We start from the raw sequence: 19670 nt of genomic DNA, 5'->3' as shown, positions 1-19670 counted from the left end.
GCTGTACAAATAAAACATGATTGACTTGCTGTATTTTCTTCTGCGCCTTTATTAACAGTGTGTGAGTTTGCTGTGTGTGTGTGTGTGTGTGTGTGTGTAAAGCACAGTTACAAATGAATGTCAGTTGTAGGCGGTGATGATCCAGCTCCTCCTGTCACTTCGTGGACCACGTCGTGTTTCCTGTGTCCGGGAGCAGCACGGAGCTAACAGCTGGATCTGCCCTCGGCTCGGTCACTATGCCGCCGCGTAGAGGAGCCTCACAGCCCTGAGCGTGTCGGGGTAAGTGCGGCTAACTCTCACCTCTCTCCACGGCGGCTAGTTGTCAAAATAGCAACGCTAAGTTAGCTGCAGCGCTAGCATGCTACTATGCTAGCACTGTTTGTGTGTGAGTGTGTGCGACGCGGCGGTTAATGTCTTTTAACTATTTCATGCGTGGTTAGTTTGGGTTAACGTCACCAACCGTTGTCAACTAGTCGCAGGTTTGTGGGTTAGTTAACTAAAGGGTAAGTTTAGGTTTAAGTTCGAGGCGCTGCGTGTGGGTGGGGTGGGGGGGGTAAAGTTGAGCTACGTGTTGTTTGTAACTACACTGTAGTTCATTAACAACGTTAGCACTGCGAGGCTAGCTGTGCTCGTTAGCTGAAGAACACAACGATCGTGAATATGCATTACAGGTGTTGCATGTGTCAGGTGTGAGTTGTGCACCAGGGAACACACACACACACACACACACAGACACACACAGGCAGAAGTTCCTGCTCCTGCTGCTGCGGGTGAAACTGAAGTAGTTGCATCTCTTCCTCTTTTTGACAGCAGCTGAAGGAGCAGCAGCCAGATGATCACACCCATGTCCGACATTTGGGTGTGAACGACCCGGGACACCATGTCTCTCTTGCTGATCTCCTTCCTCCTGCTCCTGCTGGTTGGGATCGGGCTGCTATGTGTCATCTTCAGGTGAGACCTCTGTGAAGTCTCTACAGGGAACATTGATTTAATTTAGTCTAACAGGGATCTACCTTTTTGTCTGTACAGATCTGAGATGTTTATTAGAAGATATTATTATATGAGTAGTTGCTACTATCAATATTAACATCTTTACATCCATATTTATCACTCAACTTGTCTGTCAGAGCTGAAACCTGATGGTGCACAACTGTTCCTGGTCTCTCTCTCTCTTCTCTCTCTCTCTCTCTCTCTCCTTCTTTCCTCTTTTCCACCCATCTCTCCTCTTCCCCATTTTTCTCCACTCACCCCAACTGGTGATGCCGCCCACATTAAGTCTGGTTCCAGAGGTTTCTTCCAGTTAATGAGGGAGTTTTTTTCTCTCTCCACAGACGCCAAAGTGCTCCTCATTGTGGGAACTGTGGGGTTTCTTTAGTGTTTTTGAGGTTTTGGAGTTGAATTGAATGTGTGTTTGTCTCGGTGTTGTTAGATGGCTCATCTGCACCCTGGCTGTGCGATTCTTCCAGACTGCACTCCACGCAGAGCTGAAGATCAAATCAATCGGGCTGTTTTCTGTTCAAGGAGTTAGTATCCAGTTTCACCCCCAGCATACTCTGGTAAGACACTGTGTTTACATGACATTTATGTCCTGAGCTCAGCTCATACAGTTCCTGTGATCCCACGTCAGGGGTACATGTGTGTGCACTTTCCCATAATATATCAAGGGCCATTTTTGTTTTACTTGGGGAGTGACAACCGTGATTCTTTTTATGGCAGGAAATTGACAGAATATGGATTTCAAGTAAACTTCTAAACCAGGATTTGCCGTAAGTTCCACTGTTTATGTTAAAATTATTTTCTCATTACTTATTTGAGATTTTACGTCTATTATTTACCACGTTTAACTGTGTGTGTGTTTTTCAGGAGATATCTGGCATTATGTGTCGGTGAAACCAGAGTGAGGTTTGACCTGCAAGCACCACTGGGCCCTCTGGTAAAGAAGAGCCATGGAAAAAAGTCCGGGAGGATTTCAGTCAGCCCGACAACGCTCCGCTTTCTGTCACAAGTATGGAGACTCACTGACAGTCAAGTCTTTTTCTAAACTGATTTGTAGACGACATCTCATTTTCTGTTTTGTGTTCTCAGCTGCTGTCGTTCCACATCAGCTCCATCAATGTGATGGTGCTGAACCTCGCACTGTCAGAGTCTCTGTGGCACATGACTTTAACAGGCATCACCTTGTTACTTGACCACCAGAGTAAACGGTAATTGCATTTTTTTGCTGTTTGTTGTCTCTGTGGACCACATTCATTTCATTTTGAAAGAATTGTCAGAGCAGGGAAGATGCTTCACATTCATTTTAATCTAACGTTTCTTGCAGGTTAGCGTGGGACTTCTCAGTCGGGCAGCTCAGCAGTAAAGTGCTTAAAAGCAGTCAACTGGTGAGCTATGTTATTGCCTGGGAAATACAAATTTCTGGTTGAACGTGTCTGACTAACGTGCTCTCCACTGTAGGACATATGTTTGGCTGAAGTGGCCTTGAGCCTGCTGCTGTCTGGAGATGTGAGTCTACCAGACATGAAGCCAGGTTGCCTGTCTCTGAATGTGAGGACCCTCATCGCAGAGCTGCATGAGGGACTGTTCCTCAGCCAACTCCTGCTTCCCCCATCTCCCTCAAGGAGTGTTCACGATGCATCAGGTGAGTAAGTGCAGGGTGTGAGCTGTCAAATGTTAAAATATTACAGTTTAATTACAATCCTCTCATTTGATATGCTTCATACGCTCCGAGTTAGTAGCCAGAACGATGACCGAGGTGGCACTAATAGTTTTGGTTTTTGCTTTATTCTAAATCGTCTGAGACATTTTGCTGTTTAGTTAACCAGTAAGAAATTGAGGACAAGGTCATATCATACAGGTCTGTTCGACCTTTGTAGGTGCTTGAAATGTCTACATGTTTAATGATAAATAGATTAGCTTTAACCTGCAAAGTCAAATAAAGCAGAAATTACACAATTATTTAAATAGTGAGAAAAAGTCTGTAACATCATTTGAAATAACACAAAATGTAAGTGTGTTTTACAGTTTTTTTTATTATTATTATTTCTTGAAATGTTGTTGTTACCAGTAGCACAGACATGGTTAAGTTTAGCAGTAGTGCTCATATAAATACACATTAACAGTCACAAGGGAAAAGGAGGAGATGACACATAAGTTCAGTCTGGTATTTCAATACAAATATTTTTGGATTATGAGAAACCTAAGAAGCACCATTTCCAGTAACTTTTGACCACAATTCCCAGGATACTTACTGGGATATACTATTTTTATAGGCACAATTGAGCCAATCAAAAGCTGCCTCATTTCTGCCATTTCAGACAGACGATACGTTTAATGCAATAAATTTACTCTAGTGAAGTCTAAATGATATACACATTGCTAGATATCCCACAAAATAATTTGATTAATGTATTGTACCTTGTTTTTAACTATTAAACATATTTAGTTTGCTGGTATTCCTGTTATATTACATGATACTACATACATATTATGTAATAATGCCATTTAATTGCATTATAATACTTTTCCCTTTTAGAGATGGAAACTACCAATTTCATCCACACTGAGGCTGTGGAGCGGGTTCATCAGCTGATTCCTCACATTGTCAATTTGGAATTTGATAACACGAATGTAACCCTGTCCATGCACAGCCAGAAAAGGTGAGTCAGTCCTTTACCATCTGCTGCCTGCACATATTTTTCTGTACATTTTGATTTCCCTAGTTATGGTACTTTTTCCCATCTGCACAGGCACCTGAACTGGACCCTGAAGTCTCTAAAGGTTTCCTATGGACGTGACGATGAGCAGCTTCCTCTTAAAAGCTTCACTCCTGAGCTGAGCTTTCCCCAGAGTAGCCTGGAGCTCGTTCTAGAGGGTTAGTGGACAGCTGGGCACCAGACGTAACGCAGAGAGACTTGGATGAAGGAAAAAGCTATGAATAACATGTCCTTTTCTTTTTTTTTTTTCTTTTTTAATTGGCAGATGGACTTCTCCTCTCTCAGAGCCGGCAAAGAATCCTTTGTTTGAACACACTGAAGACTGCCATGCAGGTCAGGAAGATGCTTGACAGTTACATTGTCTGGTGAAAGCTTCGTAAATGTGTGACTCATAATCTTTACTGATGTGTCTTTTGTTTTTATAAATTTAGGTTACGTCAATTGACATCTCAGGGTCATTCACAGTAAACACTTGCATCATCCACTACCGCCACCAGGAGTTCTCCCATTGGCTGAATCTATTTCCATGGGAACAGCTAATCCACAGGAAAGCGGCAAACAAAAAAAGGTAAGTTTCAAAGGCAAAACTCAAAGGTGTAGTTTGCTTTATTGTAATTAATACTTGGCTTGGGAAAAGTGTAACCACACATTTTCTGTGGCGTCTTTCAAAGTTGACTGGAATGATTGAGTCTGTATTCTGTCACCACTTTGCTTGAATCTCCCACTGCGATGGAAATAATATTTTAATATCTTTTGCTATCTTCTTTTTCTTATCCACGTGTCTGTGTGTGTGTGTGCATCACTCATTCTGTATTATTTGTCCCATCATTTTATTCTATTGTTTAGTCCATTAGATTATTTGCCCACCCTCCTTTCCCTCAGGCGCCTCCCTCACCTGGATGCTCCTGTGATGATCACTTCCTCCGTGTCGAACGTTAATGTGTCTGTTCAGCTGGGAGACACAACGCCTTTTGCTCTTGGCTTCCTGTCTGCCAGTGCAGGTACAGTTAAGACTTTCACACACTTCACACATGAGCGCACAAACAAAGGCAGGTGAACATCACATGATATTGTGTTAAAGTATAACCTGAACACGGTGTGATAAGCAGTAGCACTTTATTACTTAACATCATGTGCAAGTCCTGCACTGTTATTACAACAAATCTTCCTTCAATAAATCTTCATGGTTTTTATTCTGCAGGCAACCTTTAGGTCAACCTTTTCCAAACAAACTCGATTAGATAAGGCCCTTTGTTCGAGTGCCTTTTAAAAGTTACACATTAACTTATTCTCCTTTTACCACTGTTGACTTTTCACAGCTTTGTGATTCAGAATGACTTCAATCACTATACTGCAGCAAATTCAAATGTTTTTCCTCAAAAGTAGTTTTGTGATACAAGTGTATTCTCTCCATGTCTGCAGAACTGCAACATCTTCTCGACATTAAAGTTGACAAAGAGAGTCCGGAGCCCCAGAACGTTCACCAGCGTGCGTCACTGTCCCTGGACAACTTCTGGTGGAGGGTGGGCCAAGGGTCTCACATCCAACAAGCACCCCACCCTCCTGGTAAACATGTGTGGGGAGAGGCCCTCATTCTAGACTCACTCAGTCTTCAGGTAAGAAACCATAATATTAAGAAGCATTAAGAGACTTTTTTCTTTTTATTTGCAGTGACTCTTCAGATTCATTGTTACAGTTTCTAAATGCATAACCAAAGGTGTCTACTGTATATCCCTATATATTTACACAGCTACGTCATAGCCTTTTATCAACTACTTTCTCTTTCTCTTTCTATTTCCTATAATTTCCTATAATTCTTTTACATCCCCAAACACAAATTAGATGAAAGACATTAACTCTGCGCTGTTTCAACATGTTTTTATGTTAATGAGCCTGTAAGTCAGAGGATTTATTGGCGTACATGATCGATAATGTTCATGTACTTTTAATCCCTCCTTCTTCTAGGGGAGTTTAAACCGACCCCACATGGATCCGGGTAGCCAGTCTCCGAGTCTAAGCTTGGAGTCCAAACTGAAAGGGCTTCAAGTGGAGCTTTCAGAGACCTGTGCACTGTGTCTGTCTCGCCTGCTGTCCCTCATTTGTTTCCCTGGTGATGCTGGGCCACAGCTGCCAGATGTGGCTGCAGCGACTCCCTCTACTGATGAAACCGTCCAACGCATCCCGTCCTCACAGCTACACCTGCTTTTTAAACTGGACTGCTGCCTGGAGGATGTTAATGTATTCACATTCTCGAATCTGGCGGGTAAGAAGTTTCTCACTGAGAGTGTTTTGGATATGCATAGGTGTAATGTATCAGATGGTGGTTTGCCTGAAAAGACAGGTCCTAATTGTACTATTTATATACATCTTCTTTAACGACTACAAGGCAGACATTTATGTGACTGCTGTACAGCTCAAGCTATTAATGACTATTACCACCTGCTCATTTGTGACTTGTGTGACAGTTAAGTGATTGTTGCTATGTTGAAATACATCATAAACAATGAGCAATGAATTTGAAAGAAAAGATTAGAAATTAGAAATGAAAAAGACTTTCTTCTTAAAAATGTCCTCGTATGTTTTCACTATCTTACGCAAAATTCTCTGCTAGCAGTGGATCATCATTGATCTCTTTTTTTTCTTGTGTATCCTTTAGGAGCTGTGTCTTTGCGGATGGACACCGTGGGAGTCTTGAGCTCTGCAGAGACCTCCACTGTGACTCTACAGGACGTGAGTTTGTCTGTGGTCAAAACACTCGCCGAGAACATGGAAACATGTTGCCCTGCCTCGCAAACCCCTCACCCTGTGTTCAAACTCTCCACGATAGAGTTCTGCTACCACCTCACCACCCACACCTTACAGGTAATCACATCTTTTCAAGTTTTAATTCTCTGGACTAAAATAATGGGTGTGTCAATATACATTTTTTTTTTTGTCATGTCTCAATCAGGTTCAAAGTGAAGAAGAGCTCACTGTTGAATGGACGCCACCAGACCACATGGTCTTATATCAGCACATGACCGAAGCTCAGGCTTGTTGGCATATGCTCTGTGGAGAGAAGGAAGAGGACGCTGCAGTCACACCTCCAGAGTCTAAAGTTGTGTCAGGGCAAAGAAGAAGGCTGTGTGTGCGTGTGGAACTGGCCTGTACACGTTTGACTGCCCATGTTAGTGAAGAGAACTACATCCTCCTGCACACAGAGGGCCTCTCAGTCTCCAAGCATGACGGCTCCATGCACATACGCTCACCTTCACTGACCTTCGACTTTGATGGCAACAACATCGTCTTCTTTAAAGATCTAGATGTGGAGACACAGGAAGAGATGAGTGAGATGCAGCTGCACAGAGACACTTTCCCTTTCCTCATCACTCCTCACAACCGAGTCTGGGTTCTCACGTGTCCTTCGTTGACTGTCGAGTTCCCATACCAGTACAATTTCTCAGACACCTTTGACAAAGCCATCAGTGTGCAGAAGTGGTTGAAGACTCTCCATCGCTCCCCGGGCCAGGCATCTGCCGTCCAACCTCTGCCTCCGGACCTGGTGTTCAAAATCAGCCAGTTCTCGTTTGTCTTCCTGGATGACGTCTTTGAAATCAAGCTGCGAGACAACTACGAGCTGATGAAGGACGAGAGTAAGGAAAGTGCGAAGCGTCTGCAGCTTCTAGATAAGAAGGTGGCAGATCTTCGCAAGCAGCATGGAGAACTTCTGCCTGCCCGAAAAATAGAAGAGCTGTATAGTTCACTGGAGAAAAAGCACATCGAGATCTACATCCAGCGCTCACGCCGCCTTTACGCAAACACACCCATGAGGAAGTCTCTGCTGACGTGGACTGTGTCAGACTTGGAGCTTGTAGCCCTGGCTGATGAGTCTCTTCATGGGCCTGACAGGGTGAGAGAGCAACTGAGGGACATTGATAAGATCAGTCCCTTCCCCAGAGAAAGTCTCCCCCTGGTGGTCCAGTGGTGCCGTGCAGTCAAGTTTAAACTAACTGCATTTTTGGGTAAGAATAAACTGGAAAATATTTACTTTAAACCCTTTATAGTGTCATGTTAACACAGCATAGGCAAAATGATTTACTTCTTTGCTGTCATTGCCTTGTGCCAGTGAGGATTCGAGACTTCCCTCGCTACCTGTTTGAGATCCGGGACTGGGAGCTCTCAGGGCGTCTGATTGGGACAGAGCAGGACGGACAGGCGAGAGCTCGTCGCAAAGAGATTGTCCCACTCGGTCAACCATGGGGAGATGTAACAGTCCAAAGGAATATGCCACCACTCAAGTTCTACTATGATTTCAAATGTGAGTTATGGGTATAAACTTTGTGGAAGTTTACTATCACTACCCCTGAACTCTTCGATTTGAATGTGCTGTATCTGCTCATGACTAAAACAATCGTTCAAAAGAAGAAGAAGGGAATAATCATTCTGACATATCATCATAGGAAAAGCACTGGTGTAAATAAACATTAATGTCTCCCATTGAAACTTTTTACAGCAAACATCTCTCTCTACACAATCGTTTGGGGGCCATGTTGGGACCCGGCCTGGACTTTGGTCGGCCAGTCAGTCGACCTCCTGACCAAACCCACAGTTGATCCCTCGCCACCCTTGGCTTGGTGGGACAAAAGTCGTCTCCTGATGCACGGACACTGGGAAATGGACATTGATCAGGCGAATCTCCATCAACTGGCTACAGAGGTAAAACACTGGACATCTATAAAATAAGTTTGTTTGCAAATTTTGTTAATTCTATGACAAAATATATCTTTATTTACTTTCCTTCATTGTTTACATGTAATAATTTAACACTCTTTTGTTTTAGTTCCATATATTTTGAGCAATGAAGTGGAAAATATATTATTTTTTACTGTGTGCTCAATAATAATATTGAGTCACATTTTTGCAGGACCCTTATAACACAACAGAAAACTTGCACTGGGAATGGAATAAGGTGAACTTTGACTGGAACCCAGGACAGTTTGTTTTTAAAGGAGACTTGGATGTGAATGTCAGGACAGCATCAAAGTAAGTGGAGACATCAGAGGTGTAGTTAAATGCAACCTTTACCCCAATTTGTATAGAATCCTTCACTAATTAAATGTTTTTCTTTCTATACCAGGTATGATGACATTTGTTTTCTACGTCTACCCAACCTGTGTATGACCCTCGACCTCCAATGGCTTTGTCATGGCAACCCCCACGACCACCACGCTGTAATGGTCTGCTGTGCCGATAATGTTGCAGACGTGACCTCAGGACAACCTCATGACTCCTACAGAGCCTTTCGCTCTGAGAACCTCAACCTCTCAATCACCATGGACCTTAACCAGCACTGTGGCACAGGTACATGTCTCTCTATCATACAGGGTAAAAACGGGTCTTTAGAAGCCTGGAATTTATCTTGGTGAACAGTGGTTAAGCCCACTGCACTTAAAATAAGTATTGTATATGTATCTTGTTGTAGAAGTTATATTTTATCTTTGCAGAACCGTGTCAGCCGAGAATCCTGCTGTACAGCAGCACTCTGCGCTGGATGCAGAACTTCTGGGCCACCTGGACCGGTGTATCCCGACCAATCTGCAGAGGAAAGCTCTTCCACAGCCTCAGGCCGATCCGCAGGAAGCTCGGTCAGCACTACAAACAGATGTCCTACACAGCCGCCTTCCCACAACTACAAGCAAGTGTTTTTTTTAGGCTTCCCTCCAGTAGCCCAATATAAAATTGCATTCGCAGTCATTTTTACGCAGGACATCATGTGCTTTGGGTATTTAATCCATATTGTGTATATTTCAGGTGCATTACTGGGCCTCCTTTGCTCAGCAGAGAGGTATTCAGGTGGAATGCAGCAAAGGCCATGTCTTCACTCGAGGGGCACAGAGACTTATTCCTCAAGGTAAAGATGATGAAGAGATTCAGGAAGTGCAGGGTGTTCATACAGATGTCGCCGATTAGACCAGCAGTGCTTGAAGTGGTTTGTGTATTTTTAATATGGATGCATGTGTGTTTGTTTGTGTTATCTCAGCCGGCACTGTGATGAGGAGGCTGATCTCTGAATGGAATGTGACTCAGATGGTTAGTGAGCTCTCACAGGTGACGGTTCACCTGATGGCCTCCACCTGGGATGAGACGGCCGACCACCAGATCAACGCTCAGGTGAAGAAAACGCACCTGCTCAGCCTGTCGTCCCTCAGCTACCAGCGACAGAGCAACCGCATGGAGGAGGTAAAAGCCCAAAAGGATTCCTCAGATTTAAACTTATTCTTCACCGCCTGTATATATATTAATAATCAACATCTTGAATGTTGCTGACAGGAGGTGAACCAGAAGGATGAGACAAATAATTCGTACACTCACAAACTGCGCCTGGTCGACCTGCGTGCTTCGTGGACCACCACCAACAGGAACATAGCGTTTGGCCTGTACGACGGTTACAAAAAGGCATCTGTGCTGAAGAGAAATCTCTCCACGGAGGCTTTGAAGGGTCTGAGGATTGACACACAGCTGCAGACCAAAAAACTCAAACGCACTCCTTCCAACTACTCTCCCACCACAGCTCCCACAACGCCCACAGTCGCTCGGGCAGAGAAGACTCAAAATGAAGGTGAGGAAATTACTTGAACAGGAAAACAGCAGAGTAATTTGAAAAGTCTGTTAACCTCTTCCTTTTCCACCTCATTCTGTAGGAACATCAATGCTCCAGAAGCTAATCGAGGAAACCGACAAGTTTGTGGTGTTTTCAGAAGAGGACTCGGGTGTCAGCGACCAACTGTGTGGCATCGCAGCCTGTCAGACCGACGACGTCTATAACCGCAACTGGTTCATTGAATTAGTCAACTGTCAGGTAGCTACATGGATCATAGCAGTAATTTGTTTTGTTATTGAAGGATCACAAGATCTGCTAGAGGAAAATCCAGGAATTTGGCCTCTGTGATTCACTCAAAATTTCACATTTCTATAAAGATTTCTCTTTGTGGAGTTTTTCTTTCTCCAGACCTGGTGAATTGAATGAAGCTTAATTTATCTGATTAATCCAGTGTTTTAATCCAGTGTTTTAATCCAGCTCTATTTTGCTTTACCCAGATGATGATGCAAGGCACAGAGACAGCAGGCTGTGTCTTGGTGTCTGCAGCAAAAGCTCAGCTTCTACAGTGTGAGCACCATCCTGCCTGGTACAATGACACCCTGAAGCAGAAGACCACCTGGACCTGTCTGCTGGACGGCATGCAGTACTTTGCCACCATGGAGCCCAACCCATCCGAGCAAGAGGACAGGCAGCTGTGGCTGGAGGTAGGCATGTCTCTCAGTCGTGCAAATTCAACAAGTCACAAACTGATCTAACTTAAATTGTGCTGTGCTTTCTTCGATTTGCCATTATTGTATTATGTTGTGTGCAGGTGAAAAACATCGAGGAACACCGGCAGCGTAACCTGGACTCGGTGTTGGAGCTGATGGAAAGTGGCCAGGCTGTGGGAGGAATGGTTTGCACCACCACAGGTAGTCACAATAACCCACTATTCATTTCTTAGTACATGTTACAGAATATACAAATACAGCTATAAAAATAACTGCCTGCTACATCTATTTTTTTCATCGTATACCTGCAGACTGATTTTGATTCACTGAATTGTTGTTTACTGTGACACTTGTCCTTTTCAATAACTGTAGATTGGAACCAGCCAGCTCAAGTGAACGAGGCTCAGCAGGTTCAGCGCATCATCTCACGCTGTAGCTGCCGGATGCACTACATCAGTTACAGTCACGACATTAACCCGGAGCTGGCCACGCAGATCAAACCACCAGAGCTGAGGAATGACCATGAGAAAGAGGACCTGCTCAAAAAACAGGCTGGTATGTTTCGAGTGCATTTGGTTTCTTGTGGGGGAAAAAAGGAAAGATCCCCATTTTTCAGAGAGGAATCTTGCACAAATTGTAATTTTAACTGTCACTGTTATTATGCATGAGGTCTAAAAATAGTTATTTTTCCAGGGGCTGTGGACACCTTCACCCTGATTCACCATGATCTTGAGATATCCACTAACCCTGTTCAGTACGCTATGATCCTGGACATTGTCAACAACCTGTTGTTGCACGTGGAGCCAAGACGCAAAGTAGGCTTGACCACCAGTTGTCTAATCATCCCAATTTATAGAAGATTTCTATGTCTTTACCAGTGTTTCAGTTTTGCTCATTGTGTGTTTTTATGCCCTGTCCGTGCTGTCCAGGAGCACAGTGAGAAAAAGCAGCGAGTCCGTTTCCAGCTGGAAATTTCTAGTAACCCAGAGGAGCAGCGCAGCAGCATTTTGCATCTCCAGGAGGCCGTGAGGCAGCATCTCGCTCAGATCCGACGCCTTGAGAAGCAGATTTACTCCAACATCAGGGTGAGCCTCTCATTGCTCTACTAGAATATAAATCACCCTCTTCTGAGTGAGTTCTGCTGTTATTTAAAACTCATTGTCCATCTGAAGAAAGTCTGATGTCTGATGTTAACTTCTGCACGTCAAGTTAAATCTGCAAAGTTTTCAAATGACATTGACAGCACTGCATTTAGCTCAAAAAGTAAATGAGCAGAACAGTTAGGACAATTTGACAGGTAAGCATTATTGTGAAGAATCTGGGTATGAAATCTAAAACAAATATGTTAAAAATTCCACCAGGTCTGCACTTAAATAAACATATGTTCTCCCTCTTCATCCTGCAGGCACAACCCGAGGAGCTGAGCGGTGATGAACTGATGGAGATCAACACCCGACTACAGAACCAGCTAAACCAGGAGAAGAATGACATGCAGATGAAGAGTGAAGAGCTCAACATTCTTATCAGGTCTCACATCAGCACTCATACACAACCAGTGCTGTTGAGATGTGGAACACGTGTAAAACAACACACATTTTCTTTCTGTCCTCCAGGTGTTTTAAGGACTTCCAGCTGCAACGTGCAAACAAGCTGGAGCTGCGTAAGCCCCCAGAGGACGTGAGTGTGGTGAGGAGAACAGAGTTCTACTTTGCTCAGGCCCGCTGGTGTTTGACTGAAGAGGACGGGCAGCTTGGTATCGCTGAGCTGGAGCTGCAGAGATTCATGTACAGCAAGGTGGGCTCAGCAAACAGCTACAGCAGCAGCAACGATGAGATTTTTCTTTTTCAAATATCATTCTTGATGTTCACCACTGTTGTGAATACTTTGTCCTCACAGCTGAACAAGTCTGATGACACGGCCGAGCATCTTTTGGAGCTTGGGTGGTTCACAATGAACAACCTGCTGCCCAATGCAGCATACAAGGTAAATAACTTGATAATAATAAATAAATCTTTTAGAGTCCAAACTTGTATGAAAAGACCCAAAATGATCACTGTATGCAGATCACTGTAACCGAAATATTTAAACACCATTTGTATAGGAACAATTCTATCCCAAGCTTTTTGATCCATAAACAGTTGATCACTATATCCGTGATCACTATAACAGGTTTCCAGTGAATAATCATTTTTTATATTTATTTATCGAGGTTGGAGTTTTCAGTGGTTTTGTACTGGACTGCATTTCATTCGTATTTCTCATGTTTTCCCTCCTCACGTTTATAAAACATTAAAAAAACTACCTCAGTGTAATGCTGTTCGGTTCAACACCACTGAAAACTACAATTTCAATAATAAACATATGTGTACAGTTAAATTGACACCTCTCTGACAGTGTCAATCAAAATTAATTGCATTACATTTCTCACATGTTGTTAAAAAAAACGTGGCTTATATATGTGCAAAATAGCTGAAAATGCAGTGTTAACTCACATTTGACTCTCTGCCTGGTTTCCTCTGTGCAGCGTGTGAGGGTATGTACACTGTTGGTACAGGGACAAGACTGTAATGTCTGTGTCGACTCCATCTTGTTTGTACAGATGGGATCACTCTTTCATATTTAGTGTTGCATGCAGGAATTCATTGATGCATGTGCGAACAAGGACTCATTACAAGTGCACTCACAACCTCATAGTTGTTTTTCCATTCTGTTCTTTTTATCTTTAATTATTTGTGGTGTTGACATTTTTTTCTCCAAAAGTACACCAAACTAGAATATGCACGAACCAAATTGCACTCACTCATAGACGTCGCCTAATTATGCCTGATTGTTTTCATCAAGATCCATGAATTATTCCCTGGGAAATCAATGAAAATATCTCACAACGTTAAAGACAGGGGAAAAAAATCGACGCCCAAATTGAATGCGTTTCCTCGGCGCATGTCTCATAGGAGGATTTTACAAGGACCAGCAACTTGAGCTTCTGATATGATGATGATGCTGAAGATAAAATAAACTCTTTTGTATTTCTAGGTCGTACTTCGTCCTCAGAGTAACTGTCAGTCAGGACGCCAGTTTGCCCTGCGGATTTTCAGTAAAGTGCGGCCCCCTGTGGGTGGAATCTCAGTGAAGGAACATTTTGAGGTGAGGAATTTCACATGCAGCTAATCTGAAATGTGTAGATTGTATTTTAGAGATTCTTCTCTTCTAATGACCAAAACCTTTTCGTCCTCAGGTGAATGTGGTGCCTCTCACCATCCAGCTGATGTACCAGTTCTTCAAAAGAATGATGGGATTTTTCTTCCCTGGAAGAAATGTAGAGGAGGAGGAGGTCACTGATGAGGAAGACAAATTCAGATTGGTTACTACTGGTATGGTTTTATCAACAGTGGAATTATGACACAAGTAAACTGAGTTGCACCTCGATGTCTGTGTGTGATCACAAGCCTGGAGACTTGTGTGTTTGGTGTTGAATTGCTCTAAACAGTGTTATGTCATCGCTCTGAGCTATTAAAGGGCGCTGGAACTTTGTCTGTGACCTTGAGATATGTGTGAGAGGCTCAGAGGGAGTTTAAGGTGTAGGGTGCGGAGTCACCCAAAGGCCACAGTGCTGATGTCAATGCGGTCTGTGTCCCAGGTATCCCTGTCAAGTCTCGACAGTCGTCAGAGGACACCATGGGCGCTATGGGCCCCAGCAAAGGTGTCACCCAGGGACTGAACCGCTCTGCTGGGGTCAGGAGGTCATTCAGGAAACCTCCAGAGGTACTCATGCTTTTTTGGTTCATTGTGTTTAGGTCCAACAACACAAAATTAAGAATAACATTTTTATTATCAATACTTAGTTTTTTGTAGTTTTAGTAGCAAAAGAACAGTTTTCACCTTTCTATTACACATACAATTACTGCATTTACGCATTAAAGAAGGAGGATATAAATATTACACAGATTCTAAATAATAATTCAAGAATTTGAAGAATTAAGAGCAATGTAAACTACATGTAGAAAAAAACTGATTGAGGATATTATTCTTGCATGAAAATAAATCATTTTATTTTCCTCCCACCAGCACCCTGTTGATGACATTGACAAAATGAAGGAGCGAGCTGCTATGAACAACTCCTTCATCTACGTCAAGATTCCACAAGTGCCCCTCTGTGTCAGCTACAAGGTGGGTTCCTCTGCGCAGCATCAGTTACTGGGGGTTACTCACGCACATCTTACAGAGCAGGGCAGATGTTGAGCTGAATTCTGCCTCCCTGCTGAGGAAGGTAAAAACTTTATGGATGTGAGAGAGAATGAGTGATCGGGGGCAGAGAGCACTGCAAACATCTCTACAATGAAGCATCAACAAAACAAGGAGTTGTGTTATATGTAAAAAAGTGTGTTTCATGAAACTGTGGCAAGACAAATATGTGTCTGATATTGAATTCCCTTTCTGATTAAGTCGAGATCCTTTTCTTGTCCCAATCAGATCATGGGTTCATGTTAAATCCCTGTTTTATTGTGAAATGTCCGTGTTCCTCAGGGAGAAAAGAGCAGCGTGGACTGGAAGGACCTGAACCTGGTTCTGCCTTGTTTGGAGTATCACAACAACACCTGGACGTGGCTCGACTTTGCCATGGCTGTGAAAAGAGACAGCCGGAAAGCTCTTGTAGCACAGGTACACAAAACTGCTCTCTGGATTCCTCTCCCCCCTCTAGTTTAAATCCACATGATCTGTTATTTAAGGCAAACACCTTGTTGCGGTGTGTTATTTAAGATTTAAAATCAGTGTAATGTTTTCAGTTATTTTATTTGCCATTGCCAACAATGTCCAGGAGGAGAAAATGCATATATTTTCACAGACACTGAAAAGTTTTCTTAAGAAAGTCGTCTCTTTTGCTTCCTCTTGCCCAGATGATAAAAGAGAAGCTGCGTTTGAAGCCGGCCGCGGGCTCGGACATGCGGGGGAAGACGTCTGAGGGGAAGTCGGACAACAGCCTGCAGCAGCAGGAGGAGGACGAGAAGGCGCGGCTCCTCATCGGCCTCAGCGCTGCAGACAAGAGCTTCAGTAAAAAGAGCATCTTCAGTCGACGCAAGTGAACCAACAAACACTCAACACATTTCACACCGAGCCTGAGCTCAACTGGACGATCCACCACGGACCCTCAGAATATCAGCCTGTCTCTTTGAACCACAAGGAAAAGGGAGTGGAGCATTTCAAACTGTTATTGAGAATAGTTTACTGTATCATATGAGCCTGCTGAAGTTAAAGACTTTTATTTTTCACTCCTGAGATTTGAATTTATGCCCAAAATCCCTGAGAGGGAACTCCGCACCAGGAGTAACACGGTGCCATTTTGACCAAATATATTATCTTATCTTCTTTATTTGTGTGCCATCAAAAGTCTCTGCATTTCAAACACTCTGCAACTTTGAAACTAGTGACCCCTCAGGTTGTAGTGAATGTAGCGGGGGAAGATTTACAGTATGTAAGTAGCACTTCACTGTTACTGTTCCGCTGCTTCTGTAATACTGAGAGCAACTGTTCCTGCTGGTTCAGGAACTCACGCTAGCTCAAGAACTGGTGGAATAACTAGGACTCGAATGAAAGCACCTTCATCGCTGTCAGCTGTAAACCGTAGACTTTGAAATGTCATCAATAAATATATCAATATGTTTTAATAAAGCTTATAGAGGTTGCGCGAGGCTGAATGACTGTCACAGACACGAAGGCCTTTTCCCATCAAAGAAAACCCCTCAGCTCGCTGTCTGACTGTATCCTCATCTCAGTGCAATACATCCCTAACAGCAGCTGAAACGTTTTCATGTCGTATCACGCGGTGCTCAGATATCGTGGCAAACAGAAATATGCTGCCGCTAATCGCTGAGTGTATGTTTTTGTAATTTTGTCACTAAAGCACTTTTTATGCAAAGTATTTTGATATTTTTGTAATTATGGTTGTTTTGCGTTAAATTACTTGTATAACTGCGCTGCTAAGCTTTGTTTATTTCACTCCCATTTCTATTAAGAAGAAGAAAATATGCTCTAAACATTTCAATGAAAAAAGGATGATATCACAAACGCAGACGCGTTAATGTTTCTATCGGCTCTGTGGCTTATTGTTTATCTGTCAATAAAAGTGTTCTAGTCTCTCAGTGTTTGTGATATTTTTTGTGCAGAATCTAAATAAAGGGCCTGGTCTGTGAGTTTTAGTGAATTTGGGAGCAGACGGATGATCGATCATGAATCTGATTTCTTAAACTGTCGCGAAATCAATCTTTTCTCACTGTGGTCAAGTCCTAGTGTCGTAGTTTGACTCTCTCCTCTTCTCCTGTCCTGATCCTCTGTGTTGCCCACCTCTGCTCCCACAGTAGAGTCCCTGTTGTAGAGCCACAGATCCTCCAGTATGATCATAAATATCCGCACTGGATAATGAAGAGGTACACTGCCATCTAATGAGGGCGCCGGGTGAAGCTCACATCTGCAGTAGCTGCACAAGTTTACAGTGTTTTTACCAACTATTTATTTATATCCATCCATTATTTAGGTGAAGTCCATGATTCTTATTTTTTCTATGACTATAATAAACTGTCTGTAAATGGATTTTAGAAGAACTTGCGGAGTGTTTGCTATTATCCAGGTCACCTTCGAGTGTCTGACTTTGCTCTGCAACGTCGCCTGAAACGAGGAGGACGAGCGTTTCCAACATGTGGGACATGTCAGTACATGGGTGATGGTTTGGTCTAATAAATGAAAAGTGTTCCTCTGGAGAATAATCTCACTGAAAGGAAATAATCGTTTGTGGCCGATTGAGCTCCAGTGTTCAGAGGACTGGTTCACTGGGGCAGTTTGGTTTTTCTCTTGTTATAAACAGAACATTGACGGAACAACACAGATTAAACAATATAATAAATCAAGATTAGGACAAATAATGAGAATCTGAGGGGACAAGAAAGTAGTTCTGTTTTTATTCAGTGTGGATGATTGTATTAAAGCTGCGTCTTTGCTTATTACTGCATCACTGTCAGAGCCCCACCTGTGTTTTGCTCCCATCGGAGTCAGTTGACCCAGTTCTGAACGTGATGCACCTGTGATGTGATTTACATAAAGCTGTTTGTGTTCTCAGAGGCTTTTTCCCCAGAAACACATGTTCGTTCTTGTTTTCCACTGTTGCAGCTTTAGACACACGTCTGATTCCTGCTTTTTATTGTTCTTTTGATGTATTAATTGTCTTTTGTTTCCAGTTTTGGTCTCAACAGCTCCTGTGGGGGTCTCTGTTGTTGTCACTGATGACAGGAGAGGTGAGGGCACATTCAATATCTATCAGCTGTTATGACACTGTGTCAATAACTGCTCTCTAACCAGAACCACCTGTTCTCTGAATGTCCAGACTTCACAGTTGAGACATTTCCTTTGACAGATGAGCACATTTCATCTCCTGAAGACCATGAGATGTCTTTGAAAGCTCTGATAAACATAGTAGATGTATGCTTTTGCCAAACCATTTAAATGTGTTATACGATACGACACGTGTGAGCTGCAGAGTTTAAAACAATTTCACCTCAAGGTCTGCAGCTGTTCTGGACCTTTCAGTCGTATCACATGATCTTCCTGAAGCAATGAAGTAAGGTGCCTTGTCATGAAACTGCAGAAGATGCACATTTAGGTATAATAATGTATTTCAAAAGACTCTGGAGGGTCAGCGATTGCAGTGTAAAGTAGATCACTCCTGCTCTTGTACCTGGATACATTATGGCCAACTTGGGAGGACCTATTTATACGAGCACTCACAAATCCATGGAGGACGACCTTAATAGGACAGAAAATTGAGGATCAGATAAAGTCTTATCATTAAATGTTTTTTTAATTGGGTAACAGAGAAAAGAAATTGTGGCTCCCTGCGGAGGCGGCCACGCGTAATTGCAGTGAAGTCAGGTGTCTATTTAAAACTGTATCAGCTGAATGGGAGAGCACCAGCTCCTCCTCGGGCTGCTTCCTGACACTGATTCCCTCTCAGGCCCTTGTCTTAGACAGGTCCTCCATGTCTGTGTGCTGGCTGCATCGTGGCAGGCAGTCCAGTGACCCACATCTAGCTTCAGAGGCCCACTGACCCACAATGGTGAAGAGAGGAGTCCCCTGAAATACCCCGAGCCGTCCCACCGAGTCGAACGTTGCATATGGAACACACAACAGAAACCAGGCCTCTTCCTGAACGTGTACTGCAAAGATGCACATTCAACAACTTCAGCTACGCACATGAATTCAACAGAGTCTTTGTGTTTGTAGCTCTCAGCCAGAGTCAACATGTCCATTATACAAACAGTGAAAATGTTTTTTTCTGAGCTGGTTTTGATTAATTCAGGACACAATACCACCTTCACTCACATTGACTGGAACCTGGAAATTATTTGTATTTCTGACACGTTTATTCTTTTTCAGTTTAAAGCTCAAAAAGAAGCCGCCGAGTGCACGAATTGCTCCGAGACTCAAACGCCCCTGTGAATTTGAGGGTAAAGACCAAATTATCTGGAGACTCCAAACCGTCCTCGGGGCAGCTAATTAAAACTGAAATAGAACGCCACCGGATATGGTGAAACGCCAAAATGAGGTTGAGAAAAGGGGGTAGAGGGTTCTGAAAAAAAAACATTTATTTTTTTTCACAGTCAGCCTGAATATAAAAGTAAA

At 43.1% G+C, this 19670-nt stretch overlaps 1 protein-coding gene across 6 annotated transcripts; it reads left to right on the top strand.

The window, feature by feature from the left end:
• The first annotated feature begins 101 nt into the window (after nucleotides 1-101).
• LOC117773442 (protein KIAA0100-like) lies at nucleotides 102-17140 on the top strand. Of its 6 annotated transcripts, none has more exons than XM_034605391.1 (41): nucleotides 102-279; nucleotides 814-951; nucleotides 1430-1556; nucleotides 1717-1766; nucleotides 1864-2005; nucleotides 2086-2204; nucleotides 2321-2381; nucleotides 2455-2638; nucleotides 3533-3656; nucleotides 3747-3871; nucleotides 3979-4046; nucleotides 4145-4281; nucleotides 4560-4714; nucleotides 5136-5329; nucleotides 5679-5976; nucleotides 6370-6575; nucleotides 6664-7714; nucleotides 7819-8010; nucleotides 8206-8408; nucleotides 8617-8735; nucleotides 8830-9053; nucleotides 9197-9387; nucleotides 9504-9603; nucleotides 9733-9932; nucleotides 10023-10311; nucleotides 10394-10551; nucleotides 10791-10997; nucleotides 11105-11204; nucleotides 11376-11558; nucleotides 11697-11818; nucleotides 11933-12088; nucleotides 12409-12530; nucleotides 12617-12797; nucleotides 12900-12986; nucleotides 13528-13536; nucleotides 14037-14147; nucleotides 14239-14374; nucleotides 14641-14765; nucleotides 15069-15170; nucleotides 15528-15662; nucleotides 15899-17140. In XM_034605391.1, the coding sequence occupies exons 2-41, from the start codon at nucleotides 881-883 to the stop codon at nucleotides 16082-16084; spliced, it is 6750 nt and encodes a 2249-aa protein (XP_034461282.1). In that variant the 5' UTR covers nucleotides 102-279; nucleotides 814-880; the 3' UTR covers nucleotides 16085-17140. The 6 variants fall into 6 exon arrangements, with proteins under 6 accessions (XP_034461282.1, XP_034461286.1, XP_034461281.1 ...); XM_034605395.1 differs by having other exon boundaries at nucleotides 811-951; nucleotides 4596-4714; XM_034605390.1 differs by having other exon boundaries at nucleotides 811-951.
• The last annotated feature ends 2530 nt before the right edge of the window (nucleotides 17141-19670 follow it).

The sequence above is a fragment of the Hippoglossus hippoglossus genome, chromosome 13, assembly GCF_009819705.1.
Source record: "Hippoglossus hippoglossus isolate fHipHip1 chromosome 13, fHipHip1.pri, whole genome shotgun sequence".
Taxonomy (NCBI): domain Eukaryota; kingdom Metazoa; phylum Chordata; class Actinopteri; order Pleuronectiformes; family Pleuronectidae; genus Hippoglossus; species Hippoglossus hippoglossus.
The sequence above is the reverse complement of the archived record's forward strand: the minus strand, read 5'-3'. Positions and strand labels throughout refer to the sequence as shown.